Source organism: Notothenia rossii (genome assembly GCF_949606895.1).
Source record: "Notothenia rossii genome assembly, chromosome: 7".
Taxonomy (NCBI): domain Eukaryota; kingdom Metazoa; phylum Chordata; class Actinopteri; order Perciformes; family Nototheniidae; genus Notothenia; species Notothenia rossii.
The window spans coordinates 5,025,364-5,045,633 of NC_136905.1; the positions used below are offsets into that span (position 1 = coordinate 5,025,364).

General features: G+C 42.4%; 1 protein-coding gene across 1 annotated transcript in view; it reads left to right on the forward strand.

The window, feature by feature from the left end:
• The window catches only part of atg5 (ATG5 autophagy related 5 homolog), a 49,189-nt gene that overhangs the window by 15,160 nt on the left and 13,759 nt on the right, over positions 1–20,270 (forward strand). The window contains exons 6-7 of the mRNA XM_079640032.1: positions 890–984; positions 13,643–13,760. Coding sequence (XP_079496158.1) covers positions 890–984; positions 13,643–13,760 — 213 coding nt within the window. The remainder of the gene's footprint in view (positions 1–889; positions 985–13,642; positions 13,761–20,270) is intronic.

The following is a 20,270-nucleotide window of genomic DNA, read 5'->3' on the forward strand; positions in this document are numbered from 1 at the left end:
ACCTACCTACCTACCTACCTACCTACCTACCTACCTACCTACCTACCTACCTACCTACTAACCTACCTACCTACCTACCTACTAACCTACCTACCTACCTACCTATATATCTATCTATCTATCTGAGGATTTTAAATCAAAAACCTCATTATGTTAATATATCGTGAAGTCACCTTAGGTCAACCCTACCATATCTATATCTGAAATATTGTGATATTTGTTTTTCTCCATATCGGCCAGCCCTCGTTCTTGCCATCTCTTTGTAACGACATCAAAAACAGAAAACACTTGAGAACTAATCCAAACATCAGGGCCGTACTCATGAAAGTGAGAGATGAAACTTATTTAAAGCAAAACTTTCACGTCCAAAAGAGACCAGAAACAGAGACAGAGAAAGAGTGATGGCGCTTACTTTCATCGAGCGCAGAGAAAACAGGAGGCTCTTGTGAAAGTGAGAGGAGAGAAGGAGGGTTTGAAACCAGCACATGTTGGGTGGAATCACTTCGTAAAGATCTAAGACAGAGGAGCAAGTCTCCGTCTCCTGTGTTGGTGAGAACCAAATCCCATATAACCCCGTCTCCGTCTCTAAGAGCAGCTCCTTCATCGCTGACAAAAATCTTTATTTGACCCACAGCGGAGAAATCAGCATTGTTACAGCAAGAAGGCATAGTGCAGAAAAGACAACATTAAATAGGAGACTAATATATTCAGTAAAGAAGTAATGAATAAAATGTAAGTCAAATAAGTGTCACTGTATTGTTTTACACACTTTATTATACCCATCCATTCATATTCATTATATATATTCATATTAATTCATATATATCTTCATATGCATATTTATATATATATATATTTAACTTTATACTTTTACTTTTTGTTGTCACAGATAAGTTCGATCAGTTCTGGGCCATGAACAGAAAGCTGATGGAATATCCCACCGAGGACGGAGGCTTCAGATTCATCCCCTTCAGGATATACCAGGTAACACACACACACACACACACACACACACACACACACACACACACACACACACACACACACACACACACACACACACACACACACACACACACACACACACACACACACACACACACACACACACACACATATGTATACACACACACACACACACACACACACACACACACACACACACACACACACACACACACACACACACACACACACACACACACACACACACACACACACACACACACACACACACACACACACACACACACACACACACACACACACACCTTGTGGTTGAGTAGCACACGCCCGCCGGCCCTTACCCTAAACCTAACCAAGTCTTCACCCTAAAATTAATGATTCCCCTCATGGGGACCTCCAATTTGTCCCCATAAGGGAAGCCAGTCCCCACACGTGACTGTGTAAACAGATTTAGGTCCCCACAAGTATAGTAATGCTAGGCCACACACACACACACACACACACACACACACACATACACACACAAAAACAACCTTCCACAATGCCCTTATTGCTTTCATTTCTCTTAAAGCCACCACGCTTTGATTCTCCGTTGATACATCTGAAGTGTCGCAGTCAGTCCAGTAGGTGTCGCCAGATAGCTGTGTAGAAAGGTGTTTTCCTAACGTCTTGTCCTTTACCTCAGTGAACACTCAGAACATTAAGCACTTTAGCAAGATATGTCATAAGATCAAAACACGCACTGTAAGTTAGATGTTTCCAGAAACGGTCATTTTAAATGTTGCAAAGACTTACGGGACAGCATTTTCCCCTTTGCTTTCCTAAAGGGTGGTCCAGTGTATCCTCAAGGAGCTAATAAAGGAAGCATTGAAGCTCCTTTCCTATCATATAGAGCATTTGAGCAGCTCTTATCGTGGCTGGCACTTGGAACCTTCGATTACTACACTTTACAGAGTAAGAGAAGAAGAGTCATTCTCATTACTGTCATGTTTTTAAATCCAGATAATCATCCATGTTCTTTTCCTGAAACCACAATGGGTTCATTCTCTATGAGGCATTTGCTGGCACCCACACACTAGGTGACCTCTTCCTGACATGCTCATCCCTTTTAAAGAAACAATAGAAGCCTCTTGTCATTATACAAAATCAAGAAAGACAACTTATTGTGTTCATGCGTCCCATAATACACACCTTGAAACGTATTGAGTCATTTGTATTCATAAGGTCATCCATAGTTCTTTACATAATGGAAGCTAAACCAAGCTTGATAGGCTATTAACACTTTTTTTTAAAATTCTTTTTCTCAATTTGAACCACATTTCTGAGTGAAACATCAAGTTTTAAAAGGTTTGATGCAGATGTGTGTTCTCATGTCATCTGATGAATGAACCAGCCTGTTCATAATAGGGGTAAACAACAAAACACTGTCTGTCAGAGAGGCGTGTCGGACCCGGCTTTACCCCGGTGCTTTTCGTAGGTTATTCATCAATTCCATTATATTTGATACCTGTGACTCTCCTCGGTTTGTGTAATTCCCCTGGACCGAGAAGAGCCCGTGGGCGAGCCTCAATGTATTTCAAACCTCCACAACTTCATCCTGACTCAGGTGAAAAATCCCTTTTTTTTCTTAAGGACCAAAAAACGAAAGACGAGGGGGATGAATAATCGGCTGATTCTCGCATGGAAAACATGAGCAGACTGAGAGCCAGACAGAAAAAAGTGCCACGCTTTGAGTCAAATGTCGGGGGGGATTTTATGCAAATCAAAAGCTGGAAAAGTGTGCAGAAATAATTTGACAACTTCAGGAATTACTTAATAACCTAAGTCGATGAAACGTCATTAAAACATTATTCTAATCCTACCGGACCCTCAAAAGTCTCGTCCAGTGCAGTTTGAGGAGTTGTACATTTGGAAAACATCTGGATCTGTGCAACGAAAACATGTTGACAGTCTGCTTTGAGTCTGGCGGGTGAATGTGCGTGCATTAAGCCTCGATCTGAAATCACAGGGAACACAAAGGCCTCCTCACTGTCACTGAGTCCTGTGGAGGAATTAAAACGTTAGGGCCTGTTGAGACAAGTTTGGAAACATAATGGAGCAGAGCAGAAAATAGATCTGGCTCCGAATTACAGAAGTGTCAACTTATGTAATTTGATGTATAGATTGTAGGCACTGTGCTGTAATGGTTAGCTGCAAGAGTGAACTTTCCCTCCAAGCATATTTCCCATCATCTTATCCGCTGTCATTGCTGGTAATTTCCCAATGCCATGATTTAGTATTCTTTAATAATACTTGGCAGCTCATATGGCTTCATTTACATTTACTGCACAACTGTCAATCAATGGCTGTTTTGCATACAATTCAAAAATCTCATGAATGCTTTTGTCTCTACTTGTGCGTAAATAAAGCACTTTGACAAAAACATTCTTGTTTGGTTATAAAAAAGGGAGTCTTTTAAGTGGCAGACTGAAACATGCAGTCTCACCAACATGAGCCGCCCTCGCAGACATGCACTTGTTGCAGCTGTGAAACCGGATTAATTCTGGCGTGGAGCAGAAACACAGTTCTGGGTGTTTTTTTAATGGCTAAATTGAAAGTTTCCACAGCCATTTATGGCTTGGTTTCATGGCAATTGGAGCATCAAAGCCTGTCACAACCTCACCGTGTGGAGAGAATGAGCCGGAGAAAAGTCTGGATTGTTTTGGAAATGGTGTGGTTTTCTACTTACAAACTGCTAAATACGTTCGACTGAAGACGAGTGGAAAGTAAATCTGTTCATTAGGGCCGCACGATATGGAAAAATGCAATAATTGAGATTATTTTGACTCATGATTATTCTCATTGAAAAATATATTAAAATGTACCAAATATGTCAGTAGGGCGGGATATGTCTGCAGCTCGACAAAACTTCAACCAAAATACAATTTTAATACATATTTACCCTGTAACAATTATTGTTCTTCATTGATTTGAATATTGAAATAGTCTATTTTGCGATTTCCATACAATTTGGATTAATTGTGTATCCCGACTGTTCATCATTATCATGAACATACTCATAATGGCAGTTTGCTACTACTTTTACTGGAAATAACTTCTTTGAATTGTTTCTAAATGTGTAGGAATCCTGCTGAGATGTTGGCATTACTAAGGTGGGTTTGTTTCGCTCATTCCGAGACGAAACACGATACTACAAAACCCAGCAAACACACGAAAAGAGATGAAAAAAGGTGCAGAAAAAAGCAGAGGAAGAACAAAGTGATTGTCATTGTGGTGACTCCACACACACACACACACACACACACACACACACACACACACACACACACACACACACACACACACACACACACACACACATGCTCGGAGTCCTTCAAAGCCAGATTGTGGTCTTTAGTGTAAATAACATGTGCTGTGTTTGATGCAGACAGAATTAATGACAACACTCAGTCCAAATAACAGAGGGCTCATTTCCGTCTGGCCTGCACTCCTCATGGAGACGAAGACAACTCATGGGCATGGACGACACATTTGTGTGTGTGTGTGTGTGTTTGTGTGTGTGTGTGTGTGTGTGTGTGTGTGTGTGTGTGTGTGTGTGTGTGTGTGTGTGTGTGTGTGTGTGTGTGTGTGTGTGTGTGTGTGTGTGTGTGTGTGTGTGTGTGTGTGTGTGTGTGTGTGTGTGTGTGTGTGTGTGTGTGTGTGTGTGTGTGTGTGTGTGTGTGTGTGTGTGTGTGTGTGTGTGTGTGTGTGTGTGTGTGTGTGTGTGTGTGTGTGTGTGTGTGTGTGTGTGTCTGCCTTATGTCCTGACGGTTAACCATCAATTAACCACCTTTTCCAGCCTGCTATAAATCATTAATATTACTTCTAATTGATATCCTTTCATTAATAACTTCTTCTTCTCTTGATCTACATTTCTTTCCATTTGTTCCTTTATTTTTCTTTATATTGTTTTGACTTTAGCTTGTCCTCTAATTAACAACATTATTTTTATTTTAAATGTCTTATAAATTACAGATCTCATTGACATTGTTTTATACATAAGCCCTTTTTGGCACTCTGTCTCGCACACCTCCGCTGTATTTAATCAACTTGTCTTTTAATCAACCACTATTTGCATTTACTTTTTTAAGCAGTTTATTAGTCTTATATAATCTACATATATCCCAATCTCCTTTCAAAAAACACACATTTAAAAAAGTTCTTCGCCTGCCGTCTGTCTGCAGACTTGCCAAAGCATTAATTCGTAGTTTTTACCAACCGGTATCAGTATGTTGTTCCTTCGGCATCATTTTGAAATTAAATAACGGTAAAATATGTTCATTTTGTTGTAGTTAGTCCAGCGATTCTCTCACTAGTTTAGCATACTCAGGTTGTTGGCCCGGAAACAACATCAATTTTGGAGTACCAGAAAAAAGGTGAAAAAGTACCCGTTAGCCAAGTTAAAGAAGTCCTTTTCCTCTCACTCTGCATTTCCTTCCATATACTTTAATATATACATAAATACTTGACATGGCTTTAATAAATAACTTAAGTCTAAGTTTCTTTCTATTTCCATCCCATTTCACATATCTATCTTGTCCTATTCAATTGCCTCCACTTTGCTTTTGCGTTTGCACACCGCCCGCCCCGCCCTTTTGCTCTGGCAGCGCGACTTATTTGGCTGCCGGTGCATCTTCCTGTGATTCAAAGAGCCGGAGGGGGCCGACCGTCTCGCTGCACGGAAAGTGAAAATTACTATCCTGCTTTTAAAGACCAGTTGCATTGTTGCTCTACAGGTACAACGCTCTGTTCCCGCTCCGTGACTCAGGGCTTAGTCACAAACTCTGTGTTGTGGTGCTGAGGAAGCGGCCTGCAGGTTTATTGCCTCGCAGATATCTTGTAATGTCTTGGCGGAGACGAGGGGGAGGTGGTGACTACACAGACAATTACAAAACATGGGAATGCTGGAAACAAATTTGTGCCAAAGGCGACAGGTGATATGCCGGTTGCGCTGAGGGAGAATTAGCTGACGCCTTCACAGTAACGGTGTCTGGTAAAACCATGACTGTCCGTGGAAAAGCTTTTTAGGCCTTGGTCAATCTGCCAGAATGCTCGAAGGCTGTGGTATTGGCAAACTTGCTGATCTGTACTTAATTATGAGGAGACAGTTTCAATCTGATTATTTATCATATCTTCAGATTGTTGCGTCAGTTCAGGCATTATACAGAAAAACATATTTACTCTATCAGCTCTTGGATTTATCTTATCATGCAGATGGTTTTGGTTTTATTTAATCTCCCGCTGACCTCGAAACATGTCAACAAATGTAACGGAACTACAGTTTTTTATTTGTTAAATACCATCAACATGTGTCCCCTCTTCTTCATGTCTCTTCTACATCAACATGTGTCCCCTCTTCTTCATGTCTCTTCTACATCAACATGTGTCCCCTCTTCTTCATGTCTCTTCTACATCAACATGTGTCCCCTCTTCTCCATGTCTATTCTACATCAACATGTGTCCCCTCTTCTTCATGTCTCTTCTACATCAACATGTGTCCCCTCTTCTCCATGTCTATTCTACATCAACATGTGTCCCCTCTTCTTCATGTCACTTCTACATCAACATGTGTCCCCTCTTCTCCATGGCTCTTCTACATCAACATGTGTCCCCTCTTCTCCATGTCTCTTCTACATCAACATGTGTCCCCTCTTCTTCATCTCTCTTCTAAATCAACATGTGTCCCCTCTTCTTCATGTCTCCTCTACATCAACATGTGTCCCCTCTTCTTCATGTCTCTTCTACATCAACATGTGTCCCCTCTTCTCCATGTCTCTTCTACATCAACATGTGTCCCCTCTTCTTCATGTCTCTTCTACATCAACATGTGTCCCCTCTTCTTCATGTCTCTTCTACATCAACATGTGTCCCCTCTTCTTCATGTCTCTTCTACATCAACATGTGTCCCCTCTTCTTCATGTCTCTTCTACATCAACATGTGTCCCCTCTTCTTCATGTCTCTTCTTCATCAACATGTGTCCCCTCTTCTTCATGTCTCTTCTACATCAACATGTGTCCCCTCTTCTTCATGTCTCTTCTACATCAGCATGTGTCCCCTCTTCTTCATGTCTCTTCTCCATCAACATGTGTCCCCTCTTCTTCATGTCTCTTCTCCATCAACATGTGTCCCCTCTTCTTCATGTCTCTTCTCCATCAGCATGTGTCCCCTCTTCTTCATGTCTCTTCTACATCAGCATGTGTCCCCTCTTCTTCATGTCTCTTCTACATCAGCATGTGTCCCCTCTTCTTCATGTCTCTTCTCCATCAACATGTGTCCCCTCTTCTTCATGTCTCTTCTGCATCAACATGTGTCCCCTCTTCTTCATGTCTCTTCTCCATCAACATGTGTCCCCTCTTCTTCATGTCACTTCTACATCAACATGTGTCCCCTCTTCTCCATGGCTCTTCTACATCAACATGTGTCCCCTCTTCTCCATGTCTCTTCTACATCAACATGTGTCCCCTCTTCTTCATCTCTCTTCTACATCAACATGTGTCCCCTCTTCTTCATGTCTCCTCTACATCAACATGTGTCCCCTCTTCTTCATGTCTCTTCTACATCAACATGTGTCCCCTCTTCTCCATGTCTCTTCTTCATCAACATGTGTCCCCTCTTCTTCATGTCTCTTCTACATCAACATGTGTCCCCTCTTCTTCATGTCTCTTCTACATCAGCATGTGTCCCCTCTTCTTCATGTCTCTTCTACATCAACATGTGTCCCCTCTTCTTCATGTCTCCTCTACATCAACATGTGTCCCCTCTTCTTCATGTCTCTTCTACATCAACATGTGTCCCCTCTTCTTCATGTCTCTTCTACATCAACATGTGTCCCCTCTTCTTCATGTCTCCTCTACATCAACATGTGTCCCCTCTTCTCCATGTCTCTTCTACATCAACATGTGTCCCCTCTTCTTCATGTCTCTTCTACATCAACATGTGTCCCCTCTTCTTCATGTCTCCTCTACATCAACATGTGTCCCCTCTTCTTCATGTCTCTTCTACATCAACATGTGTCCCCTCTTCTCCATGTCTCTTCTTCATCAACATGTGTCCCCTCTTCTTCATGTCTCTTCTTCATCAACATGTGTCCCCTCTTCTTCATGTCTCTTCTTCATCAACATGTGTCCCCTCTTCTTCATGTCTCCTCTACATATACATGTGTCCCCCTCTTCTTCATGTCTCTTATACATCAACATGTGTCCCCTCTGTGTAAAGAGATCAAGTTTCAGGAACAAAGATTCTCTCTCTTTTTGATCCATTTCTATAAAAACCTGTCTGTAAATTGAGCTGATCATATTTTGGCGACTTTATGATGTCATAACGATGTTTTGGCTTGAGTAACCATGAAGGTCTTTACGCACCGAGACGATTTTCGGCCGTGCCGACACCTTCCGCCGCCGATTCGACATGCCGTCCGCCAAAAAAGTCACTCTGATTGGCTGTTCAGCTTAGCGAATCAGTGCATGAGAAGCGAAACGGAAGTGAGGGACCCAAACAAACCATTAAGAAGGCAAATCTGAGATTTCATTTAACTCCAGCTCTCGACAGGTTGGGGAAAGCCCCGTGAGCTTCTCGCTGTAGAGTGAAAATGGAACGCACGCTATTTGTTGTTTGTTTATATCACACAGTCTGTTGTTCTTCTCTCGGTGTATCACGCAGTCTGTCTTCCGGTCGTTGCCTCTTTTGAATGACGAATACACACTACCGCCACCTGCTGGTAAGGAGAGTTATTGCTACTCACGCATGCGCAGTTCGTACGTGCAACTTGGCCGTTGGCTGAAGTCTTTGCGGTGTGTTCCAGTGCGACACATAGCCAAGACGCAGGAGACGTTCCGTCGGGACGTGTTCTTTGGTGTCAGTTTGGTGTGTAAGAGGCTTTAGCCAATCACCAACCAAGGTAACCACCCCCCCCCCCCACACCTGAATCTCCTCCTAGAGCACCATTGTGTTCTTTTTAACCAAATCTCTCTGAGAGGGGCGTGGGGAGGGGCTCCTTATTTTCATCTAAAGTAACAGACAGAGAATCAGCACTTTTGAAGCAGAGGGGATTATGGGATGCTGCAATTATCTGTTTGGTGTTTCGAGCCAAACACTTCAGAGACATGTTTTGTATATATCTTAGACCTATAATATATTGATGATCAGTATAATAGGGGACCTTTAAGACCAACTGGTGAATACAAATCCACCTGCTGCTTGATGATGCTTACCTGAGAGTCGGAGCTGAGAAATATGGAATTATCCCCAAAACATGAAGATGAATGGCAAAGTGCAAGAGATCAACCTAGCATTCAACACTTCAACAATTAATAATGTAGGATTCGATTCAGTGTCCCTTGATGAAGTGTCTCCTCTACAGGTGTGCGTTTCAGGTTCTGAGAAAATGAAGACTTCAAAAAATTACGTTATTCCAATTTACCAACGGATGGTCTTATAGGTCAGTGGAAACCCTTTCTCTCACCCCTCTCCATTCCCGGAAACTTATATTGATTGACGTTTGCTTCACCCCGGTCCATTGTTTTACCATCAATTAGGCGGATTGATTCGCCCCCATCAATTAGGCGACGTCTTGAGTTCCGCTGCTCTTTTCACTCAGCGAGAGCGAGCCATCTCTTTTCACCTGAGTCCTAATGACACCTCGCTCTCTTTGTGCCAGCTAAGGTGTCACGCCAGCTGAAAAGAAAGTGTCTTCATGCAGGTAATATCACACCTCTCTCCCCTGGGATCAATAGCCACCTTCTTTGTATGGCCGACCGCCTCAATTATTCATGGCTGGCTAATTAAAAATGCAATGAAGTAGCTGTCACTTAGCGCACTCTCTCTGCTCTGGCGCTCGCCGATGATCCCGCACGAAACTCTGCGCTTCCTGCCAGTGACTCAGTGTTTCTGTGAAACCTGAGCACAGTCTTCACACCTTCATCGCCACCTTCCTCTTGCTGCTTCGTGCCGGTCTCTGCGGTGTGTAGTTACTGCTCGGACACTCGATCCCTGTCCTCGCCGGTTTCCTTTTCACAGCTCCATGATTAGACCTTATTGTGTGTCAGACTCTCCGTTTGACACCTCAGGTTGGGTATCTTCCTGCGCCACAGTTTCTCCCATCACCCTACACTCCTCAGTGAATAGAGCAAGATCTTATCTGATCGCTATTGACCACGATGGAGATTGGACGATAATTTAATACTGTCTTTTATTCAGCTTTCAGTGCAATCGAATGCAAGGATACCATCCAATTGTGCTATTATTTATGTTGACCAATCAACGATTCAATGACACTTACAATAATGAACTCTAATCCCCTAACCCTATTTTTGTATGTTTTGCATGTGTGATTAGTTTGAAATCAGGTAAGGCATAATAGGGTATCACAGTTCAGTGCGTTGAACATCAATTTTAATTCATTTAAGTGTGATTTTCTTTTAATGGCCAAGGTAAAAACTTATCAGGACTTCAATTATAAACCCAACAATTAAAAGAAACCCAAAGGGATTTGGTTTCTAATGGTGTAAGAGCAAGACATGCTGCAAACCATAACACTGACCAAATCACCCAATGGTTCAAATTCCACATTCATAGCAACCAATTAGGGAAATTAGCTGGTGTCATGTTGAAAATGCTCATACTGCACGTAGACATTTGAAAGTAAGGTGACGGCAACTTCTGGTCGCTCGGCACCTTGTCACCTGCCCTGAGGACACGGGTCACCCGATAACCAGAACTACTGAATTGTTAACTCTACTCTGAAGGGATAGCGAGACTCTTGACATTTACAAAGAACATCCCTGCTGACAGATTAGAATCAAGTTCAGGATGCTGAGTTTACAGGAGATTACAGTACAACTAAAATGGTCAGCATGTCGTTGTGTCCCTTTGGCAAGACACTTTATCCCAAATTGCTCCTGTGGGGATTGTCCACAGTACTGAATGTATGTATGCCGCTTTGGATAAAAGCTTATAACAAGAGACATGTAATGTAATGTAAGCTGAAAATACTTAAATGTTTCTACTGAGCCTTTAGATTTGGTACTTATCTAATTTCATAGCAGAACTAACATTCATTGGAACCTTTGACACAGATTTTGTAGTTGCGACTCTTGTACTATTTTGCAAAATATGATCGCAATTAGTTGTTATCTATTGATTATTGGAGTAGTGAGTGCGTCCAACAGCAGTCCAAGCCCACCGAGGAGCAGTCTGGGGGTGTTTCTCAATGTCGAGGAAGGATGCTCCAGAGCCACTATTTCAAGGATACTACATCATCGAGTCCCACCGAAGGACTGTTCCAATGTCCAGAATGCTTGGAATTCTACCGAGGCCGGCATCCTTCGTTGCGGGAAATTTCGAGGCTGCACATGTGTATCTTCCGCGGTCTTAAAATCCCCACAATGCTTTGCGCACGGACCGATTTCCAAATCTTTGGCGGAAATCGCGCTCCATTTAAGGCGGGGCCTCGCATATGACCCACACCTACACACCTGTTAGCCTGTTCCACAATTCTTCGTTTTCCGGGGCTAGGAAGGATTCTTGCCTCGCTTCTGAAGGACCAGACTCGGAGGGACATGTCCTACCAAGGAAGCGTCCTTGACATTGAGAAACACCCTCAAAATACCAGGGTTGCTTAGGAAGGCTAGAAGTTGCTAAATGTATTATGCAAATAAGCAAAAGTGCTTTAGGATTGTATGGAGACATTGGCCGATATTGGGTTTTACATAAATGTGTTCAGTTTAAACCGGCACGAAGGGGTGCCTTTTATCTCAGGGGACATTTTTGTCTATGTAATTTTCACATAGCTCAGTCCATCAAACATCGTTTTAACACTGCAAACTACAGACACAGATAAAGATCATCTAATAATTGCCCTAATCAGCCGCAGACAATGCCAATGATTTATGTTGTGGTTTAAAAAGTTCACAACAAGCAGACTTATTGATTAGTGTGTACCACATTTCTTAAGATTCTTTTTTCCATTTTTCCTACTTTAATGGTCTGAACTTAAACTGGCCCACGAACCTATAGGTGAGATAATTGGATCTAATCAGAAAACAAGTTATTTTTAAAGGTCCCCTATTATACTGTTTTTCATCAATATATTATAGGTCTCAGATTTATACAAAACATGTCTCTGAAATATTTGTTTCCAAACACCAAACAGATCATTGCAGCATTACCCATAATCCCCTCTGTTGGATTTTTTATAATAGGTGTCCTTTAAATTAAATGAAGGACTTAAGTATGTGGTAACGCTGAGTATCATCTCAAATGACATTTCTTAAAACAGGTTGTATTTAGATCTGTTTTTTAGTTGAATTGCCTCAAAGGGAATACCAATCTCTACAACATGCGCTCCCCTCTGTACTGACACTCCTGAGTCAAAGTCCATTACCACCTCTGGACATAGTTTACTAGATTTTTGTCTGGTGTCTGCCGGTAATTTCCCACCATGTTTCCCGCAGTTCTCACTCAGGGAATGTTTTGGCTGCAGGGTTTCAGATCAGAGCCGAACAGTCATGAGGATGTTTGCTGCGTACGTCACTTTTGTTTAGCCGTCCCATCATGACTTAGTCAGTTTACATTTTGAGGGATTTTGTGGTCGTGGAGTGATTTGCAATGTGGTCAGCAATTGGATAAGCTTTGGTTTCTCGACCATTATCGTATAGAGAGGAGGTCACAGGTCAGGGAAACATCATCATGACGGTATGCCTTTGACTTTAGAAAGATCTTAACAGTCTAGGGAAAAGGAAATGTGGAGAAAGAGGGTTATTTTCAAAATGCATAAGAGCTTAGACGATTAATCATTGCTCTACATTACCCCAACAAGAATGGGGACCAGTTGCTTTCTTTACCCCAAAAATAAGCAATTACCCACTTTTCTGAAGTGTCCCTTTTAGATAAACACTTGAACATAAATCCACATCTCAACTCCACATTTACTTGTATTCTCTCCATCTAAGAACCTCGCAGAATGGCTGATATATCTGTAGTATAAGATAAGATGTACTTAATTGAGCTCGATTTGGGAAATGTTTGCGTTGCAGCAGCATCAAAAGACAAGGCATTGTACATTAGAGAAATTAAAAGACTAGAAATGAACAAGTCAAAATGCAAACTTCTCAAATAGAAATAAAATAGCTTTGAAAAAAAGTAGAAAATATACATACAATACATACTTTTGCAGCATTTGAGGACTTCCAGGCTGATCATTACAACATGTCAGCACCGCCTGTTACATCTGTCGAAATGTGACCAATTGCTACATATCACAATCTGAGTGCTGGGGCTCATCAAAGCACAACATTCCCAGTTTATTCACAGCAATAGCGTGCATAGCTGTGTCGATGTTTTCCCACTTGCTCAACTTTGAGAATCTTACCTAAAAACACCCCATTTACGGGATATTATGTTTTCTTTTTTCCAGAGAATTGCGTTAATCAGTATCACATGTCTGATGAGTAAATGATTCAAATCCTAGTATTTGTACAGCTGCATCTTTTAATCAGATTGAAATATATGATTTAGTCTTGTAGCATATTTAGGTTATGGGTATTTGTTGTCTTTGGAGCTACTTTACTACACACCTGGTGCCCTATTTCTGGATGTTTATGCACGCTTGTTGATTTGCCGTGCTCCTATTTGTTTCAGACGCTGAGCGACAGGCCGTTCATCCAGAAACAGTTTCGTCCCGTTTCACCTGAAGGCCACGTGCACACTCTCGGTGACCTGCTGAAGGAGGTGTACCCCGTGGCTTTACCAAATGAGGGTAGGTCGGCACACAAACACATGCACAGTGACAAGGACCATAAAGGTATTGAACCTTCACTCTCTTTTTTAAATCACAATTAATCTTTCCTGCAAGAATCAATACTCCCTTTCCTTTTCCCCTTTCAATCACACTAAGCAACTTTGTATATGTTGTATTCCAGTGGGGAACCGTGTCTATCACAACTGGACCCCCCCCCCCCCGCCGTTATAATGTCCGTCTTTTCACTGAATTGTCGTCTTGGAAAGGGTACTCGCAACAATTCCGCAACAACATCATCTTCACCTGTTGCACTTGCCATTTCAACGTTCAAAACAATAAAACGGCATACGAACATATGATTGGTTGATCAAACTGTCAGTCCAAACGTACGCTCTCATTCAGTGCAACGGCCAGGGCATTCGATCAAGGATGTAGAATACCTTGGTTGAAGGATATTCTACCCAGAGACCCAGAAACAGATCTGATTGGTTGCTTTTATTTTCTAACACAAAACCGCTGAAATGCGTAGTGCATGGTCCGAGAAGGACAAACAAATCAACGTAACACTGTGATATTACAGATCAACAACACAGATACCATTCTCTAATTAAATCGATTTTTGTTTTGTTTTATCTGAGTGTTCCAGGGTATTCTGTGAATACCTTGAACGCCCTGACGGTCCACCACTACTCACAGTCCACCTTATTGTATTTATATTTTAACTTGTATATAATATATAATGTATACTGTATAGCACTGTTTTTACATTGTTTAAGTAGTAGGTTGGTCTAATACAGTGTATTCTAACATATTCTGTTTCTATCGATATTCTACAGATGCTGTTGATATCCCCAGTATATATTTACTGTTGACCTTCATTATATTTTTAACTTGCAATGCCTTGAAAACATGCTGCAACAACTTAAGATAATATAAGATGTACTTTCTTGAGCCCAATTTGGGATTTTTTTGCAACAGCATAAAAAGTCAAAGGCATTGTACAATATCTAATCTTATGGCTAGCAATATCTCCTTCTGGGATCACACATTCATACACTCACACAAGCTTGAATCATGCCAATCGTTTTGGAGCAGCTAACAGTAAAAGTCCACTAGTGACCGTGTTTTAATTTTGGTTTCCTTGGACATTATATGCCCTGTCATCTTCCTGAAGCGAGAGAAGAAAGGAGGCACTTCTCCTCTGAGCTTTATCGTATTTACACAGAAGCACGAGGCATGTCAGAGATCCACTCTCTCAGATAACACACACACACACTGGGGGGCTAGATGAGGGGAAATGGGGGCAGTTGCCAAAACAAGTGTTGGTGGAGGAGAGGAGATGATGGGAGGATATAAATAAAGGAAGCATGAAGAGATTAGGAGTAAACTACAGAAGGGATGTGAAGTCAGAGCGCTCAAACAGGAAGAGGTGAAGAGAGCGGGGGGCTAAACATATAGATGGAGAGTAGCTTTGTTTATAGTTGTACTTTTATACGTCGTTGCTGAAGTCATTTTCAAGATCAGGTTAAGTCAATTGTTGAACTGCATTTTAGTGGTTTAGGGATCAGTGTTAATTTCGTCAACGAAAACTATGACGAAAAATGTTCGTCAACGACTTTTTTTACAAGACTAAGACGATGACGAGCTAAAAATAGATTATTGATGGTGAAAACTATGACGAAATGTATATTTAGTTTTCGTTGACGGGACTAAATGGTGGACTCTCGGACATTGCAGGACAGTGTGCACATTTGAACTTTAACCTCTTATGTTATACACATATTTGTATTCTATTTGATTCAACGTTATTTCTTTGTAATATGGAGCAAAACCCAAGCTAGGAAACATAGTATGATAAATATATTCCTCACGTCAAGAACAGTACATACACATGCATTGGTTCAGAGTAAAACTGATTAATAACACACACACACACACACACACACACACACACACACACACACACACACACACACACACACACACACACACACACACACACACACACACACACACACACACTGTATAAACTATATGTAATCCATGTCAGTCTACGTGTAAACAGTAGGCCAAACCTTTAAATATACACCTGGACAACAGGTCCATAAGTCCTGTTCGCACTCGTGGCGTACGGTTTAGCTGCAGCTGTGGAGAGAGAGAGTGTGTGAGAGAGAGAGTGTGTGTGTGTGTGTGTGTGTGTGTGTGTGTGTGTGTGTGTGTGTGTGTGTGTGTGTGTGTGTGTGTGTGTGTGTGTGTGTGTGTGTGTGTGTGTGTGTGTGTGTGTGTGTGTGTGTGTGTGTGTGTGTGTGTGTGTGTGTGTGTGTGTGTGTGTGTGTGTGTGTGTGTGTGTGTGTGTGTGTGTGTGTGTGTGTGTGTGTGTGTGTGTGTGTGTGTGTGTGTGTGTGTGTGTGTGTGAGTGAGAGAGAGATAGAGAGAGTGTGTGATAGATATAATGAAAGAAGAGATGAGAGGAGACAGAGAGGGCGATCGAGCGGCAGTCTAAACAGGCAGCGTCTGCAGAGGAGGAGAGAGGAAGTAGATAAGGAGACAATAGGGTGTTAGGACAGAGGACCCGCAGGAGACTCACCTGCACGGGGGAGACATTAACACCCCCCCCCCTTCTCTGTCTGTCTCACATTCACTCTCATTTTGTCCACATCACCACCATAAACATGTCGCCGTACATTCAGCTAGATCTTGCAGAAAGTAGTGAAAACCTTTGAATTTACACTTTTGAAAACAAGCAGATTTTTACAAAGCTGAAAACCGTTTTGTTTTCGTTATGTGAAATATTCCTCAGGCTTTTTCACAAACATAGTTGGTTAGTGATTGTCAGATCAAAGACCCTTAGATGTCCAAGTTTTACAATTGTCACAGTCAGTATTTTTTGCATTACAGTCACTTAATAACTTTCATCTGGTAATTAATTTATATCATATTCCATTTACGTGTATATAGACTCTTCTTGCACTATTTCTATTTTATTTTTACACATCTCAAAACATTCTCTTGCACTATTTTATTTCTGTTGTTATTTCTTTCACTCTTTGCATTGGTTCAATCTGTTTTATGTCCTATATATATTCATGTTGCTCTGTTGGAGGCAGTGTTAATTACGTCAACGAAAACTATGACCTTTTTTACACAACTAAGACGAAACGATGACGAGCTAAAAATAGATTCTTGATAATAAAAACTATCACGAAATGTATATTTAGTTTTCGTTGACGAGACGAGATGGGACTAAGGTGTTAATGGTGGACTATCAGACACTTTCAAAATGCAGCATATTTTCCCCCAAGTGTCCATCTTGTCTGTCAAAATGCATCTTACGTTTCTAACTTTCAATATCATTATTTCCGCTCTCTTCACTCCAGAAGAGCGATCTCCCAGTGTCTCGTCTGTGTGCGGGGGGCGGGGCCTGTCTGTCTCTCTGTGTAGGGGGGCGGGGCCTGTCTGTCTCTCTGTGTGGGGGGGCGGGGCCTGTCTGTCTCTCTGTGTGGGGGGGGCGGTGTCTCTCTGTGCGGGGGGGGCGGGGCCTCTCTGTCTCGTCTGTGTGCGGGGGGCGGGGCCTGTCTGTCTCTCTGTGTGGGGGGCGGAGTCTCTCTGTGTGGGGGGCGGGGCCTGTCTGTCTGTGTGCGGGGGCGGGGCCTGTCTGTCTCTCTGTGTGGGGGGGCGGGGCCTGTCTGTCTCTCTGTGTGGGGGCGCGGGGCCTCTGTCTCTCTGTGTGGGGGGGGCGGGGCCTAACAAACACGCTGCAGCGGCGTGCACACAGATTTTTAAGAGTAGTAGTAAAAACCTTAACGATACCCATCCCTAGATATATTACACAAGTAAAGTGTTAAGAGAGTGAAATGTTGCTTTAGGAATGTCAACACTTGATGCTGTCACCTTGATTCCAATGTCAGATTCCTGTATTTGCCTAACTGAATTGGTTTAAAGCGAGAAAACATTTTGACTAAAAGTTGACTAAAACTTAATGATTTTTCATAGACTAAAACTGGACTAAAACGTTTTGAGTATAAAAAGGACTAAAATGTGACTAAAACTAATTTGTCTAAAAACTAAATCAAAAATAGCTGCCAAAATGAACACTGGTTGGAGAAGCCCGTGACTTCAGCTTTTCATATCTACACTGTAGCTACTGTGCACATGATAACACATCCACAAATACACGCAGCAGGTCGGTCATCATTTCTAATTCACCCCCTGGTAGGAAACAGATTTTGGGTACATTTTATAATTGATTAGTTGCTCATGGATCATTAATGTTAAAGACAGGTGGATCAAATACCTGAGGCTATAAGAGACTAATCTCTTGTCTCGCCTTGCACTCTTTATCAGGAACAGGTGGGTTCTCTTTTTTACAAGGTGCTTTTGCCCGCTCAAATAAAAATCGACACTCTTGGATTATATCGGCTGTTGCTCAAAACAGTTTGTTCAAGTCATTTGCCCAATTCAAACCGGTTTTTCTTCTGTTTCTCTGTGTATTGTTACTTCAACAAGGCCAAAAACATCAGAGAATCTTCAATAAATACTGATATTTATAGGCATGGCTTTAATAATATATAATAAAATTTCCCCTACCAGTGATTATCAGCATACATGATCCTAACGGTCTCTGTCATGTTTGCAAAGCCTTTAGTTCATACGGTTAAACGTCTTTGTTTTGGCTTCATGCACGAATAGCGTCCGTTAGCTTTAAACTATAACAGCCGAGCACTAGGGCGATATTTGGGGGATCACAATCCACCTAAACCCAGCTGTTATAAAGTCCTCTCATTTGCACGGTAGTCCAAAGTCTTGCTTAGAATCTCTCGTTGGGTGCAGACGGAGATATCATCTTACTCTCTTTCCCTCTTTAGTTTACCCGATCTAAGACTCTTGATCCCTCTTTGATCCTCCATCTCTCTCTCAGGTGTAGTCTTCACCCTCTTCCCTGTCTGCTGTAGACGTCTTTCATGTCTTTGACGTTTAAACCTCTGCTTTTCTCTGCCCTCCTCCCTCCCTCTGGAGTCTGCCTGCCTGGCTGATCAAGGTGAAAGTGTTCCTTTTGTCTCTTGTCGTTTGTTTGGTTTCCACCACTTCCTCGGCTGGCAGATGAGTCGGGATGATAGCGGGAGATTATGGCGGCGTGTTTGGATTAGAGAGACCGGGACGTGTGTTCAGGGACTCGGGCGGGGCGTTCGGGTTTGCTGGTAGTATTGTTGAAAAGTTCAGAGGACTTTTTCTTTTTCTGCCGGGACCCTAATGTACAACACAAAGAAAATCTGGGGTGCTTCATGTCTCTGTGATCTTCCCAACATCAAATAAGGTTTTTCATACAATCCCCTCCTCTGTTATGTCTGAGAGAGGATTGGGGCTGACCCCTGAGGGACCCAGAAAGCAGCAGCAGCAGCCGCAGCAAACAAACGGGGGTGGCTTGAATTAAAGAGGAAGAAAGAAAGGGGGATTCCCAAATCGTTCTCGAGCGATGGACGAACAGTCGGTTTCCCCCAAGCTGCTGGAAACAAAACAATAATTTAGTTACTGTAACCAGCGGTCATCCTTGACGTCTATTCTTCCTTCTTGTTTTTGTTTTTCGCCCAGGTGTGTTATCGAGAAAAGGGTTTGTCAGGATTCCGGCTTTGCTATTGAAATCACAACCTGGACGGGGGTGCTGCCCACACATGACGTGCCTACGTGTAGTGACAGATACTGTAGTTCTCGTAAGCAGACTTGATTTTTTGCAGGTTTTTGTCTGAGGTGAGCCCAATCATGAACAACCCACGCTATGATTATTGTCAGGGATTAATCAGAGGAAATTCCCCCACCCGATTGTGAACACACACCTACCCCTCGCTACTTTTTAAGTGACAAATCCACACATCCATCCTTCCCCTTCCCTCCTCCTCCCACGTCCCCCACGTCCCCCATGCCTCTCACATCTGTAGTACAACCCACTTCACTTCACTTCACAAGCCCCTCCCCCTACAGGCTGCATCAATGCCCTAAAGGCAAGGCAGGTTTATCTAGCTATCATATTTCAGCACGAGGCAGTTCAACGTGCTTTACAAAAACATTAAAAGCATTTAGACAGTGCAAAAGAAACACATATAATTACTTTTAAAAACATGAGAACACATATTTAAACTCTGGAGAATGAACAGAAATCCCCTTTTTTTTCAAACATTTTGTTCCCCTGTCGGTTCATTGATGAAAAAAGAAATGAATCATTGCTTGCACACAGTTTTTCTCTCACGATGCTGCATGCCAGCAGTCTGTCATTCAGTATTTCTGTCCGTCTGACCGGCTGCCAGTCACACTTCAGACTGTTTGTTCGACTCTGCAGCGTTGCGGTCGTACTAAATAGTGGTTGGCTTCACTCGGCTGACAAAACATGTCGTCTTGGCCGGCGGGCGTGTGCTACTCAACCACAGTGTGTGTGTGTGTGTGTGTGTGTGTGTGTGTGTGTGTGTGTGTGTGTGTGTGTGTGTGTGTGTGTGTGTGTGTGTGTGTGTGTGTGTGTGTGTGTGTGTGTGTGTGTGT